At 47.4% G+C, this 16,576-nt stretch overlaps 1 protein-coding gene across 2 annotated transcripts in view; it reads right to left on the reverse strand.

Annotated features, from left to right (window-relative positions):
* Positions 1–14,623, reverse strand: part of UBTD2 (ubiquitin domain containing 2) — a 50,708-nt gene extending 36,085 nt beyond the window's left edge. The window contains exons 1-2 of one of the 2 annotated variants that reach the window (XM_040415692.1): positions 14,433–14,530; positions 3,636–3,676 (exon numbers count right to left, since the gene is read on the reverse strand). Coding sequence is in view for 1 of the 2 variants with exons in the window: in XM_040415691.1 (XP_040271625.1) it covers positions 14,433–14,502 (70 nt within the window). In the remaining variant the exon portion in view is untranslated. Of the gene's footprint in view, positions 1–3,635; positions 3,677–14,432 lie in introns of both variants that reach the window. The other variant, XM_040415691.1, reaches the window with a different exon arrangement.
* Between the last annotated feature and the right edge of the window lie 1,953 nt (positions 14,624–16,576).

Genomic DNA, 16,576 nt, shown 5'->3' on the forward strand with positions numbered 1-16,576 from the left:
TTTGCCCTACTATGATGTTTTTGAACAGTATTCCACAGTATTATTGTCATTAAGTGTAAAACTAATAGGTAAACTTTTAGACTACGCCTCCAGGTGACAACAAAACATTGCCCCCCAAACTCGGGGCACTTTTCATGGGGCACCAATAGGTGACAGGGGAGACCCCTTTATCTATTAAACTGCTTACGTGCCATGGTCTCTATTGTCTGTGGCATCTATGTATTTAAAGTGTCTGTAATGTCCGATAAAAGAGAATGAAGAGAAAATTTGTGCAGGTCCCTTTAAGAGTAAAATGCTAACATTGTAAGAAGCAAATATCCCCAGCACTCGTGGTACTACAAGTACCACAGAGCTCGGCGCGAGCCTAGCTAATCACATGTGAAATCTGACTGACTGTACAACCCCCGCTAGTCGCCCGGCGGCAGAACATGTGCCACTAAACTGCGACCACCCCGGCTCCCTCACCTTCACACAAGTGCCCCTGATAGTGAACGGATACTGCAGTCCATCAGCGCTGTCCATCAAAACGCCTGCCATCCTAAGCCACATCCACCCATCGGCAACAGCTTATCGCAATGCAGGAGTGCCAGATTAGCCAATCAGTGAGCAGAATCCAAAGTCTTTCGCCTGCATGTGACCGGACACCTGATTGGAGGATGAGGTTTGTTGCTATTCCGGGCTGGCGATGGAGATTGGATGTGTGAAGTGCAATGTTTACTCGACCTGGAGTAGCAAGATGGCCGCATGAAAAAGCATGTGGTGGTCAGAGGTTTTGCCCTTAAAGTGTTGAAAATGAAAGCATACTGAAAAAACAAGATGCGGGAACCCAAGCCACGCCCACCATCTATGCCGGTAACGTGAGGGTCGGATCTTCACCCAGCAGACGTCTGCAGTGTGTGTCTGCTGAATGAAATGAAATCTTTTTTTCTTAAAGAGGGCAGAGCTGCGAGGGTGTAGCGCAAATAGTTTTACAATTCTAAGTTGCATTAGAGACCATTTTGGTCACCATCTGGAGCCCTGCAGTGGGAAACTAGCCTTAGTGTCCTAAATAATTTTATGCCAGAACTGCGGAACAATTTTGAACTTGCTGTACCTAACAAATGTTCTTGGCCACTCAACAATTTTTATAGGAAATTTCTAGGAGATGGCAAAACTTCTGGAACATATCCTAACCACATACAGAATTCAAAATTTGCAAAACAAAGAAAATCTCTCCCAGAATGCAGCACAGTGCATATATTTTCATTACAGCAACCTCAGCTAACTATTAGGCTAATTTCAGAGGAGAATGTCCACTGCGGGAAACAGTCTGTGTGATTTCCCGTTATGGACGCTGCTCTTATGACATGAGTGCACGGCATTAGAATTTGGAATGCTCTCTGTCCAACCTCGCTGTAAAGATTTAGGTGATGGCATTATGGGAGCACAAATCATCGCAGTGGAGGTCGAACAGAGCCCCACAGTTTTCTAATCTTAAATGCCGTGCGCTCATGTCACGGGAGCAGTGTCCATAACAGGAACTCACGCCACCAGAAGGAGTGTGTTCACTGCAGAGGACATGCTCGTCTGAAATTAGTCTTAAAGAGATTTACAAATTGTCTACTGGTTTCTTATGCTGGATTTACACTGCCAGTTCCTTCTTGATAAGTGCCCGTCTCGTCAGTGGGAGGTGAAGAGCTGCATTTACATACAGCTACCACCTCCGCTGTACGGGGACAAGCAATGGGTACTGCCATCGCCCGTCCTCATACAGTGTATTGTTTCTGGCACCACAATTTGCTGCTTAGAAACAATGACTGAGGTGTCCAGACCAAAGATCATTTCACACGATGAAAGAGCGTTTTCTGCTTCGGAATCAGCACCAACAAACAAGTCCAAACAGCTTCCCATACATTTTGTGGAAATCACTTCAAAATCAGTGTGTCAGTCTTCTGGCGTCAATGACAGTAAATGTGTTAGGCTGTGGTTAAGATAAGCCCACACAAAAAATGGCAAGACCAGTGTCACGAACCAGCGGTTGTCAACCCACTGTGCCACGTGTCCTACCTCCTCTAATGCGTTGTCTAAGTGGTACCCCTCGATTCTTCACAGTACCGCTGATGGTGGGGGATAGACTTTCCCGAGGGGAACACCAGGTCACTACCTCTTAAGGAGGGTAGGCACATAAGGCAGCTGGTCCAGGGCGGTACCTGAGAAGTACAAGCGTAGTCAGGCAGGCGGGGTCGTTATCAGGATCACAGCGCAGGACCGAAGGATAAGGCAGAGGCGTAGTCAGACAGGCAAAAGGTCAGGGCAGGCAGCACAGGTCAGGCAATCTGGATCGGCAACAGGAGAGTCGTGGCAAGCAGAAAGGTATCAGACGAATAGCAGAATCCAGGAACAAGGTATAAGTCAGGGAGCACACGTATCAGGAGCTTAGCAAACACAGGGACCTTGACACTGAGGCATCTGGGAAGGGGGCTGAGCCACTTTAGTACCTGCAGGAGAGCCTGGTTGGCCATTGAGGTCACATATCCAACCCATGCAGCCCTAGGGCAGTGTAACAAGAAACCAGCAGCAAGCATGCAGTGGCCAGGGGTGAGTGGAACCCTCTCACCACAGGCACGACCGCGACAGAGGCCCAGGACTGCAGCGGTGGATGGAAGGATCACCGCTGAGCACGGCGCCCAGGACCACGGCAAACAGCAATAACATGTTCTGCACAATATGCCCCTTGTGGCAAATTTATGCTATTCTTTTGGGCAAAAAACCTGGAGCAAAGCCTTGATAACTGCCCCCACCAATTTAACATGATTCACTTGTAAATTGCTATCATTTGCAATGCTTTTTTAAAAAGTAGGTGTGAATATATGGCCCCAGAGTTTTGGCAAGCAATCACATATCAGCATACATGTAAGATTATATAAAATAAAAAATTACAATAGAACACCTTTCAAAGTGTTCTTCTGGCAGTTTTCTGTTTTTAATTTCTATAGATTTTTGTTCACAGACGAAATTTGCTCTATAGAAAAACCATTGAAAGTGGAATAAACCTTAGAAGTGACGGTAAATCTTGTGGAAATTATAAAGACACACCATGTACTGGCTCTGCCTTTTGCAATCAGATGAACAGCAGCCTACATTTATCCTATCTCGCCCTGCTAGACCCATGACCTAGATAAAAATGTCCTGTTGCTATGTGGACACATCTACAATGCTGTACTGAGAAAGATAACAATCAATGTGTCATGGTTGGGTCAATGTATTGTGAATTTCGTCAATATCTGGAGCTCTAGGGGCTGAGCAGCAAAAAAAAAAAAACAACTTTTCTGCGCACTCATCTCTTCAGGATCGTTCTTAGCCATATATTTGGCTCTGCAAAGGGTTAAGACAGACTCTAAAATTCTGATGTCAAATCAGCATAAAAATTAAAATAAATAAAAAATCTGCATTGACTATTGTCTGGTGTTTTTTCCGTATTACATTTTGTTGCCTGACAAATCAATACATAAATTATCAATGAAACTTACTCTGGTCAGTGGTGATGCCTTCAAATTTATTGACGTCTTGTCCATTATTTGCAACCAAGATCTTTAAATAGTAAATGGAAGCCTTTGTTTATAATAAATTACATAGAGAAAGTCCTGTAAATTACTTTTATATGAGCTGCGGTTCTGCCAACCACCACACATTTTATCTAGATTAGAAAGTGGATATTTCAGAAGGAAAGAATGACATTTTCTCCCGTCTGGCTGCTCCATCATGGCACAGCTATGAATAAAAGTTTAAAAAGGGGTATGTCCGTTGGCCGGTTTCACACAAGTGGGTTCAGTCTGAAAACCGCCCCGTGTGATGGCTGAATTTCCTGGACCAAACGCTCTTCTCTGACCCAAACTCACAGCATCTGTATGACTTATGATGCTGTGAATTCCTGCTTGACCACAGGTCTTGGCTACTGTACTCTAGGCATTCTGTAGACCAATACTACTTCTCTGATCTGAACTGGCAGCATCATCAGACCTATGATGCTGTGAATTCCTGCCTGACCGAAGGTCTACAGAATGCCGTACACTAGGACCTGTGTCAGGGCAGGAAGTCACAGCACCACAAGTCTGATGATGCTGCCATTCAGATCAGAGAAGCAGCATCTGGTCAGGGAAATGTAGCCATCACAAGCTTGTGTGAAACTGGCCACCAATTTCAGTCTTACAGCTCCTCCCTCCCATGCATTACACTGGCAGCTACTTTTGCTTATATTGTTTGTTATGTCCACAAACCCGCCACAAAAAAAGCCATTTCTGCTTTCTTTTTTTGCAGTAGCACTTTTTCAGCTGGATCTGCTGTGGATGTTCCACTCTGGAAAATCCACAGCAGACCCAACTATGTGAGGCTGTATCTGTAGGGCTGTAATACCCATGTGCAAAATTACTAAAAAGTGCCTGTTTATTAGGGACCAAAAACCATTGAAGATTCACAAGTGTGTTGATATCTGCAGTGTCAAATGTTCCCTGCAAGCTCAAGTATATATCGGCCCAGTCATATACTCAAACTACCTATATAAAAATTACTCATTAGCGAGCTACTCATCCTAAATTTATAAACGCGCCCAAGTGTCCTACCTTGCCATTAATATTTGATGCTACGTACCACTGAAAGACCTTTGGGGTCAGCTCCTTTGCAGAGTTTTCCTAGGTTTACTGTATAATTCTCTAATTGCTTTCTGCATCAGTTTTCTCAGTAACTTCCAAGGCAGTAATGTAATAACAGAAGTCTAATCTGTTGGAAGAAAATGCAATGTCTTATGCTATTAGCAACAGGAATTCCTTGAAAGTAATGTTTTAGGGTGGTCTCACACATGTACTACTTTTCAAAAACGCAGCACATTTAGTTGCTTCCCCCCCCAGTTAAAGGAGTCTGTCACCACAATTTGCCCTTATAGACCACTTACATAGCACTGTAAGCCATAACTATAGATCAGTCAAACTGTACCTTTGTTATTTTGTTTGGATGTTTTACCAGGGGCAAAAAACGGAGATTTATTCATATGTAAATGAGGGCTCGCAAGTGCCCAGGGGCGGCGTTTGGGCTGTAAGTGCCAGCAGCCGCTCTCCTTCTTCTCACATAACCCCTCCCCACCTGTTGCTTGGCCCGCCCTGTATGCCTCTTACGATAGTCCCGCCCGCGCATGCGCACTGCATGGAATGATGCTGCTGCCCACAATGGTCATCACAGTGCGCATGCGCGGGGCGGGATATCGGCCAGTACACTGGATGACGTAAGAGGCTTACAGGGCGGGCCAAGCAAAAGGCTGGGAAGGGTTATGTGAGAAGAAGGTAAGAGGCGGACCTGGGCACTTACAGCCCGAACGCCGCCCCTGGCACTTGCGAGCCCTCATTTACATATGAATAAATCTCCGTTTTGCCCCTGGTAAACATCAAACAAAAAGACAAAGGTACCGTTTGACTGATCTATAGTTTATTCTACAGTGCTATGTAAGTGGTCCTATAAGGGCAAATTGTGGTGACAGACTCCCTTTAAAAATGCTACCTGCAGACGTTACATGTTGGGCAAAATTGGTGTTTTTCTCCTGGCCGATTCTTTGCATATTTGCCAGATTGCGGCCGATCTCAGCCAGTGCCCTTGAAAGTCAATGAGGCCGGATGGAGACTTACAAGCTTACCGCAGTGCTGGAATGAAGAGATCCAGCAGGGCCGTTCCCTGCCAGAAATGCCATAAACGTAAGCTGCTGGATGTACACACAGCACGAACTCAGAAAGGGAAGGAGTGCCATTTGGCTGGAATGTTTTTGGTGCTATAACACATTTGCAGAGCCCATGAGTACCCTTAGAGTGGAATTCCCCAGCAAGTGATCCCATTTTTAGAAGCTACAACCCTCAAGTTATTTATCAAGGGGTAGCGTGAGCATTTTGACATCATAGATGCTTTGCAGAAATGAATGAGCAGGGTACCGTGCAAAATTAAAATTGCAATTTTTCCAGATATGGCATTTCAGTGTCCAAAATGCTGTGCCCAGCTTGGGCCATCTGAGGCACCAGATGCCTTTAACTGTTAAGCGGGTTCTACTGACACGGAAATATAATAAATATGGACATACACTGCTGTTTGGGTCAGCTGCAGGGTTCAGAAGGGAAAGACCACCTTTTGGCTTTTGCTGTCACGGCTGTATGTGAGCAACAATAGAAATACACAGTACAGAGCAACTGACTGGACCCAGAACTAGGGAGGATAAAGGGTGACCCCTGTCCGACCCTCAACGCTCTCCCTATTCTGCTAAAGCACATGCCCGGATCCCAATGGCGGAACCAGGCATGCCCACGTGCCTAAGACTAATGACCACTGTAACCCCTACAATAGTGGAAGGGGCACGGCCACCAGTGCCCTACTCAGTATATGGAGGGAACCGTGGCCACCTCAGATCCAGTCAGAAAACAAACAGGAACACAACAATGTCTGCAGACTTAGCTGAAGGTGTTGCAGCCACAGAGAAGACGGATCCAAGGACAGGCTGGCAAGATCCGGAGTGCTAGCTGCAGCAGAACACAGATCCAGTGAACTGATAGCTACAAGTGAAGAAACAAAAGCAAGAGCTACAACTGAAGTGAGAACTATAATCCACATCCTATCATAGGAGGAGGGGTGGATATAAAGAGAGGGGAAATCAAACACATGAAAAACACTGTGGTGAAAGAAACCAAAAGTAAACAGAGTAGTGAGAACTCCTCCAGCTCTAGTAGTGACATCATCACAGGGGTGGAGAAACAGAGCTGTGAGAACGTCCCAAAGCTCTGGTAGTGACATTTGCAGGACAGATTAATGATTGGTTTACAGGCGCCATGTTGCTTTCAAGCAGCCTCTGGGGGGAACCAGTATGTTTGCCATTTTCTGAAAGCCATATTTTTTTATATTCTGGCAATTTTGTGTGAGGGCTTGTTTTTTTGAGGGATGAGTTGACATTTTCCTTGGTATCATTTTGGGGTACATAAGACATTTTTGAATGGTTCATATTTAAGTTTTTTTTAACTGCATCAGCTTATCTGGTCTGCTTCAACTCCTCAACTCATGCAGACTCCCATTCCCCGGCAGTCACATGGCCTCTCGACGCAGATCAGGAAGAAGCATTGCATGACTTAATCTATACACAACTCTTCTTGAATACTGTAACATAGAGCAATAGGGAAGGCAGAAACGATGAAAATCCTTCTACTGCCTTCTCTTTGGGGGAGCAATGCTTTCACTGACAGCAGCCCCCCGCTTTAGCTGAGTTAGCAGCTGTAATATCTGCTGATATGTCCCGACCGCCAGTATATATGCATTCTATGCGTGGTCGAGAAGTGGTTAAATACGTAGTGTACTTACTTACTTACAGGAATTTCTAAAAGTTATTGTGTCAGAAATTGTATTCCATTAATATGTTTTATGTTCTAAGTGGCCCAATTACGAACATGATGGAGAGAAAAAGACCGAAGTTACCACTTTACAACAGTAAATTTATTACCAATTATTGGCCATTTATGAAGGAGTCAGAGTGTGATAAAATAGAGGAGTCAGAATCTTGGCTTACCTATTCTTTGGTAGCATTTCTGACTGCTTTTATTCTGTTTTTTAGTAGGTGATATGAATTGAATACAGCAATTCTGGTATTTTTATTTTACCGTGTTTTCTAGTATTACTTTATTACAGGATGCAATATATCTAGGCTTGCCACCTTTCCCAAGGAGAAATTCTGGCCACTGGTAAAAAACTGTGGGTGGTTTCATTGATGACAGCAACACTGCAGTTACCACTCCTTCTACTACACAATGTGCAGTTCCTGTGCCTCAGCGACCCCAAAAACAGTTTACAGCTGTTTGTCCATCAATATCAAAATCCTGGAAACCCCTTTAAAGGGGTTTTCCGAGACTTTACTACTGACGACCTATCCTCAGGATAGGTCACCAGTTATCTGATTGTGGGGTCTGACACCCAGGACCCCCACCGATCAGTTGTTTAAGAAGGCACAGCACTCTGCAGTAGCTCCGCAGCCTTCTCTCAGCTTTTCTCTAGGCCAGTGACGACATGTTCATTGGTCACCTGGCTTAGTCGCAGCTCAGTCCCATAGAAGTGAAAGGGGCTGAGCTATGCTATAAAGCACTGCCACTATCAAATGGACGGGAGCTGTGCTTGTGTGAGAATGGAGAAGGCCGCCACCAATCTGACACTGGTGACCTAATTCAGTTGCAAAGTCTCTGAAAAACCCTTTTAAGTCAAGAAAATTGATGCATCATGATATTAATCAATCAACTACAAGGTCCAATAGGTTTGCGATAAGTGTAGAAAAAAAAACATTACATCCATCTTAACCAAAAAGGGTTATAAACTCTCTAAGAACACATTATTCCAACAGGGGTATAAAGCATTAAAAGGGAACCTGTTATCAACTTTATGGTGACCTTACTGAGGGCAGCATAAAATAGTGACAGACGCGCTGATTTCAGTGGTGTGTCACACATCAGCTAAAAGTAAGTGGTTGCCGAGAACCAGCATCATAATCATTACAGCCCAGGCCTGGAAAAGAGTCACGGCTACCTGAGAAGAGTCCTGGTTATTCCTAATCTCCTGCTCTCTCACCCATCTGCTGATGATTGGCAGTTCTCTCCTAGACAGAAAGGGAGAAAACTAGGTAGAAGTCTGTCAGTCATCAGCAGGTGGGGAGGAGAGCAGGAATTCATGAATAACCAGGACTCTTCTCAGGCCCAGTCTGCAATGATCGTGATGTTTGCTCTCGGCAACCACTTATTTTTAACTTATAAATGACAGACCGCAGAAATCAACTCACCTTTCTCTACTTTATTCTGCCGTTAGTATGGGCAGCATAAAGGTGATGACAGGTTCCTTTTAAGCAAGATTTCATCAGGAAACTACTTGCAGACTGCTGAACATCTTAAGGCCTCTTTCACGCGTGGAGAAGATTAAAAGGGGTTGGCTCACCTCCTTATTTACAGGCTCCCTGCTTGCTGGGGGCGGAGCTGAAGGCACAGTGAGCAGGGCAGGGAGGATGCAACCCTGCCACTTGCTTGTGCGCGCTCGCACCCTGTAAATCCTATGAACTTGTAGTAAAGTTCAGACGAGGCCACCAGATCAGTCGGCCGATAGGGTTTCTGTGCGCCTGCGCGGCCACCGTTGATAACATTAAAGCCGTGGCCGTGACCTATAGTAACAAACATGGAATTTGGGGAACTATAAAGAGGCATAAGAGGTGACAGACAAATTGGAAAACGGATCTATATTACAGAAACCATCCTAGAACTACAAGGAAGTGATTAAATGGTGATTATAGGGCAGTGCAGCCACAGCAAGAAGTGGATCCAATAGGAAGGAGAAGTAGAAGCTCTTCCTTTATGTTTCTCATTCCCTTCCAACCTTTTTCTGGCTTTGGCTCCAAATAATACATTAAATTGCAACAAAAAGACATGTGCGACACTGCGCTAACTAATGAAAATGCACAGGCTGTGCGCCACATTTATAAAGCAACTTAGACATTTTTAATGTGATGTGCTTTACAGGTGTGTGGCTCTGCGGGAAAGGGCATGACCCAAGAAGGGGCACCATGCGCCATAATCTTGGAGGACAATTCTGGTGAAAAGTAATCCAACTAATAGGTGGCTGAGGCTGGATGACAAATCTGGTGCACTATAGACTGTCTAGTCAAAGTTTTGGGGGGATTTGCAGCAAGTCAATTGGTCATGTGACACTAGGGGGGCAGCGTCAATGTGGATGTTGATAGGAGGGGGACCCAACAAAGCAGCCGAGGCCGTGGAGCTGATAAGTATGCTTCACTTTGCAGGTCTGTCCCCTTAAAACACTGCCGTAACTAGGGATGAGCGAATTTCATGTTATGAAATTCATTCACGCTTCGTTTGGTGGCAAATGCAGAATTGCGTTATGGATTCCGTTACCACAGACCATAACGCAATTCTATGACGGAATGCCTTTAGAGGCATTCCGTTATTCATTCCGTCATAAAAAAAAGTCTATGGCCTGCATAACGGATCCGTCCCGTTTCCGTTCTGCAGGAGAGGGCTCCCCTGCATAACGGAAATGGGACAGATCCGTTTTGCAGCCCATAGACTTCTTTTAAGGCGGAATGCATAAAGGAATTCCTTTAAAGGCATTCCGCCATAGAATTGCGTTATGGTCTGTGGTAACGGAATCCATAACGCAATTCTGCTTTTGCCACCAAACGAAGCGTGAATGAATTTCATAAGATGGAATTCGCTCATCTCTAGCCATAACCGCTCCACCACCAGTATGACCAGTTTGCCACCACAGCAGTCAGTGGTTGGCTATGCCAGGGCTCGACAAATCCCGGGCGCCAGGTCGCCATGGCGACCAGGAATTTGGTCCTGGCGCTTGGGTATTTGTCAGCCCGTTTTCAAAGATGCGCTCGGCGCGCACCATGGTTTCCTGAGTCGGCACAGTGGAGAAGGAGAGGAGTCCCTCCCTCCCCACTGTGCGCGGCTGCCGCTGGCCACTAAGAACAGAGTAGGAGGAGAAGGGGAGGGACTGTGGCCACTGCGCCACCAATGAATGTGCCGGCCATATCCCGGCCCCTATGACTGCACGCTGTGATCCGCGCGATTAACCCCTCAGTTGAGGGGTTAATCGCGCGGATCACAGCGTCCTGTCAGAGCCTGGTCGGGTGCCGGGAATGTTTGTCTGCATTGGTGGCAGTGGGCAGTTCCGATCGGCGTCCCAGCAGTGTAATGCTGGGGCTCCGATCGGTTACCATGGCAGTCAGGAGTCACGCTACTGAAGTCCTGGCTGCGATGGTATGTTAGTGAGCAGCATTATACTCACGTGCGCCGTGGCCGCCGGTCGCTCCTTCTTCTGTCTGTGCGGCTCATTGCTAATGCTTATAGCATTAGCAATGCGCCGCACAGACCTATGAGAAGGAGGAGCTCCCGGCGATCACGGCACACGTGAGTATAATGCTGCTCACTAACATACCATCGCAGCCAGGACTTCAGTAGCGTCCTGGCTGCCATGGTAACCGATCGGAGCCCCAGCATTACACTGCTGGGACTCCGATCAGAACTGCCCACTGCCACCAATGATGGGGGGAGGAGGGGGACCCTGTGGCCACTGCCACCAATGTTTAATACTGGGGAGGGAGGGGGGTGGGTTTGTTACCAGAGGGGGCTGATAAGAGGGAGGGGGGGAAAGGCTGATCAGAGGCTGGAGGGGGGCTGATCAGAGGCTGGAGGGGGGCTGATCAGAGGCTGGCTGCCATGGTCAGCTCCCTGCTGTTGTGTGCACAAAGCACAGGGCAGCAGGGAGAGTGTAAAGTCCTATTCACCCTGATAGACCTCTATTAGGGTGAATATATGACAAGGGTTCTAGCCCTTAAGGAGGCTAATAGTTATTAAATAAAAAGTAAAAAAAAAAAAAAAGTTAAAAAAAAAAGTTTAAACACCCCCCCCCAATATAGAAAACAATATATTGCGATATATATCGCATATCGCACATGCTTAAAATTATATCGCAATATAGATTTTATGACGCGGCTCCGCCTGGCTCCTAACTTTTTTAGCTGGCTCCTAGATTCCAAGGAAATTTGTCAAGCCCTGGGCTATGCCGTCTATGGCTTCTCAGTACGCCTTTGGCACAGCATTTCAATTTAAAATGTGAATATATTACAGTTTTTTTTTTAATTGATTGGGAACCTGACAAGAGTTTCCTAAAATACCTGCTGCCTTATCAATGACTTCGCGACATCAGTTTTGATTGGTGGGTCCCAGGTGGGAAAATAAAGGCTTTTTACAGAGACCATTACCAAAATGCTGGGTCACTTTCTTTAATCTAACCAACGGTTTTGCCAAAATCTCTACTGAACAGCACCAGCGCTTGATGTGTTGAATACACAGCATGAGGTCCTGGCTCTCCTGCCCACCTGGCCGCTGACGGACATCTTTTCTCCTACTGCAGTCAGTGGCCCGGGAGAGCCAGGTACCCCATGAATATGAGGACTTGCTGGCGTACATTGTAGTCAACTGCTCAAAAGCTGGAGCTGTCCAATACACACTTCAGAGAAATGCCTACTCAAGTTGAAGAAAGTGAACCAATGTTTTTCCGAGGGTTCCTGTCCCTAGTTTATGCTACCCCTAGTTATAAGGGGGTCTTCATATTGATGTCCTATCCTCAGGATAAGGCTACTTTCACACTAGCGTTCGGGGCTCCGCTTGTGGGCTCCGTTTGAAGAGTCTCACAAGCGGCCCCGAACGCATCTGTACTGCCCTAATGCATTCTGAGTGGACGCGGATCCGCTCAGAATGCATCAGTCTGGCGGCGTTCAGCCTCCGCTCCGCTCAGTGAGCGGACACCTGAACGCAGCTTGCAGCGTTCGGGTGTCCGCCTGGCCGTGCGGAGGCAAGCGGATCCGTCCAGACTTATAATGGAAGTCAATGGGGACGGATCCGCTTGAAGATGACACAATATGGCTCAATCTTCAAACGGATCCGTCCCCCATTGACTTTCAATGTAAAGTCTGGACGGATCCGTTCAGGCTACTTTCACACTTAGAAATTTTTCTAAGTTATAATGCAGACGAATCCGTTCTGAACGGATACAAACGTCTGCATTATAGGAGCGGATCCGTCTGAGCAGACATCAGACGGACCCGCTCCGAACGGTAGTGTGAAAGTAGCCCAAGTCATCCATGTGAGATCAGTGGAGGCCCGACTCCAGGCACCCCCTGCCAATCAGCTGTATGAAGAAGCCGTTGGGGTCTCTTCGCTTAGACCTCTACCTAGGCCATGTGAGGTCGTTCATCGGACACATGGCCTAGGCGCAGCTCAGTCCCATTCAAGCTGCGATACCCATGGCACCCACCAGAGCTCCGGTGAACACAGTGGCTTCCTCAAACAGCTGATCGGCAGGGATGCTGGGAGTTGGATCCCCGCCAATCTTATATGATGGCCTATCCTGAGGGTAGCATGGAGTCTGTGTATTCTCCCCGTGTTTGTGTGGGTTTCCTCTGGGTACTTCCGTTTCTTACCACACTTCAAAGACATACCGATAGGGAACGAAGGCTACTTTCACACCAGCGTTTTTGTCGGATCCGTCATGGATCTGCATCCGTTATGAGCGGATCCGTTGTATTATGTCTTACATAGCCAAGACGGATCCGTCATGAACTCCATTGAAAGTCAACGGGGGGACGGATCCGTCTATTGTGTCAGATAAAACGGATCCGTCCCCATTGACTTGCATTGTGAGTCATGCTGAATACGTCTTGCTCCGCATCACATCGCGGACAGAAAAACGCTGCTTGCAGTGTTATTCTGTCCGCGATGGGGACGCACCAAACGGAAGAGAATGCATTCTACGGCACTTTCGTTCAGTTTTGACAAAGAATGGGGACAAAACGGAAGCGTTCCACTCCCCCCCATAATTGAGAACCTATAACGGATCTCAAAAACGGAAAGTGCAAGCGTGAAAGTAGCCTTAGCTTGTGCGCCCCATTTGGATGCTAATGTCTGTAAAGCGTTGCAGGATATATAAGTGCATAAAATAAATAACATATGAAAATCCCGGAAAACCCCTTCAAGTGCAAATCTCATTGTATTCAAACCATGTGAACCTGGCATCAGAGGCATAACTAAGATTCTAGTTTCCAATGCAAAATCTCTGACAGGACCCTGATCCCACTGTCCACGTGCCTTTTAACACTGGCGCTTCTTATGTGTGGCGCAAGGCCTTCTGAACCAGTCTGCCCATTCCAGAGCCAGCGTTATTTCTGTGGAAGGCACAAATTTTGTTGCAAGTGCGGTTCTGCGACTTTTTCTTTACCTTCCTGTGCCACTTTTCCAAAAAATCAGGAGGCGAGCTCACCTACCAACATGTGCGCCAGAAATCTACTCCGGCTCCTCGCTGAAGATTTCCGTTTGGCACATGAACAGCAGAAGACGCTACACATTTATCAAGAGGCGGGCGTCCCTTAAAGGGGCTGTCCGGTTTCTGGAGGAAACTGGACAACCCCCCCCCAGATGTGGCGCTACCACTCCTGGCCGGTCTCTAGTTCCCTGGCTTCCATGTCGACGACGCGCAACTGCTAGAATATATATTCCCAAATAAATAATGGGTGATGAAATGTAAAGGAACATACATAAACTGTATCAGACTGAACGCAATGCCAGGTGGGTACCCAATTCCGCTGAAGGATGGCAGGCAGAGTTGGGTCTCCATTGTAGCATCATGAGAAGAATCGCAGTCTGACCTGAGCCCTAAAGTAGTGGGGAGAGGACCAGCCATGGCATAGGTGAACCCCTGCCCCCATGCACTTTCTGCCCACACTCAGGGATCTGCACCGGGCCAGTGTCAGACAAAAGAGCAGCGAATCCCTTCTCATCTCCCCTCCCCCTCCTCTTCCACACCATCCTTCCTCCTTTCCTCACCTCCGGTCCCGTCCGAGTTCTCGTTCAGGCTGCCCGAGGAGTCGTGGTGAGTGCCCACACACCCTCCCATGGGTGCCGGCGGGGGCAGCCTTTGCCGTTATTTCCCTTTTGCCTTCACGCGGGCGGGCGGGCGCGCTCACGCTGCGCGGCACCGAGACCGGTGACGAGGAAAAGGAAAGAGAACGTCGCGGGGACGCGCCTCTGACGTCACTAAGCTCCACACCCCTCAGTCTGGGCCTCCTTTGCTGTGCTGCTGATGTCACAGGCCGGTCCTGTCAGCTGCTGGTCAATGAGCGGGGACATTGGGCTCTACCACAGCATGTGCTACACCCTAAACTATTCTAGATCACATTTACATTAAACACACTATCAGATATGGTACTGCTAACCAGAATGTTTGTGTTTTCTAGACAACATCCCGAAATCCTGGACAGCGAACGTTTTTCACGGACAAATTGGAAAACCATAATGAACGATACAAATTATAAGTAATACACGTCTATAGCTTAATATAATGATAAGAGTTCATTACCAGCATTTACCGTGAGCTATAAAATGGTGATAATTACCACCATAATAATCTAGAGTACCAGCAGCCTCAAAAAAGTCACGGACACATCTATTCTTTTCAAAGTCGCCTATTCGTATGGACTGCCCAGAAATCTCTGGACGGATGAATGGTGCGGCGGGGCAGGAGAGAGGCGACTCTGATAGGCTGCAGGCCTAGTGCAATGGCATCATCGTGCCACCTGAGCACCCATTTTGGTACCACTATGGGGAAGGGGGGAAAGGAGCATTATGGGGGCAGTCTATAGGGGCGTTTTATACTGGCACATTATGGAGGGCACTATGGGTAGGGTTGCCACCCATACGGGAATGACCCGGACAGTCCGGGTTTGCAATCCTGTGCCCGGGTACAAGCCTTTCTCAGACCCAAGCACAGGATCAGCTGTGAATGATGGCGGTGATTGTGGAAGCGTTCATCTCCATAGTCATCTGTATCGCCGTCCTCAGGACAGCGATACAGACGGCTTTGCTGCGGCAGGGGAGGGAGAGGAGACTGTTCCTCTGATAGGCTGCGGGCCTTGTGCCTGCAGCCTATCAGAGGCCGGTATACTGGCACATATTTGGGGGGGGGGGGGAGAAAAGAGGCACTTGAAATTGGCACATATAGGGGAAGGGGTGGAAAGAGGCACCTTATACTGGCACATATTGGGGGGGGGGGGGAATGAGGCACTTGAAACTGCCACATATGGGGAAGGGGTGGAAAGAGGCACCTTATACTGGCACATATTGGGGGGGGGGGGAATGAGGCACTTGAAACACTTGAAACTGCGCACATATGGGGGAAGGGGGGGGAAAGAGGCACCTCATACTGGCACATATTGCGGAGGGAATGAGGCACTTGAAACTGCCACATATAGGGGGGAAAGAGGCACCTTATACTGGCACAAATTGGGGGGGGGGGAGAAATGAGGCACTTGATACTGGCACATATAAGCGAAGGGGGGGAAGAGGCACTTTATACTGGCACATATTGGGGGAAGGAGAGAAATTAGGCACTTGATACTGGAACATATAAGGGAAGGGGGGGGGAAGAGGCACCTTATACTGGCACATATGGGGGGGGGGAGAAAAGAGGCACTTCTTACTGACACATGGGGGGCATCCATGGGGGGCACTTCTTACTGGCACATTATTTGGGGGCTTCTACTGAGGCCACAAAGAAGGGGTATTTTATATGGGGGGCTCTGCATTGTACTAGTATTATCAGGGGATTTATCTGTTTCTGCAGTATAGTATTGGGGAGCACAGCGGCACAGTATTGGGGGTAGTAGGATGATTTGTCCAGAAGATGGGATGATGGAAAAGTAGTAAACTAAGATTTTTTTGTTGTTGTTGTCAAACAGCAGAGACGAAAAATGGCGACAAAATGGTGGTCTGGTCTGAAGGTCTGAAAGGAGAAGATGAGGAAAGAGAACATCTACATCAAGGGAGATGTCACTGGATGTAAGAGGTATGGGGCGCTGTATTTCTGTAGTGACGGGATCAGGGGCGTAACGATCGTGGTGCGACAGCGACCAGGGGTGGAGGCGGGACATGGGTGTGGCTGGAGGTGGGACATGGGTGTGGCTACTTTGAAG

Source organism: Bufo bufo, chromosome 1 (genome assembly GCF_905171765.1).
Source record: "Bufo bufo chromosome 1, aBufBuf1.1, whole genome shotgun sequence".
Lineage (NCBI taxonomy): Eukaryota > Metazoa > Chordata > Amphibia > Anura > Bufonidae > Bufo > Bufo bufo.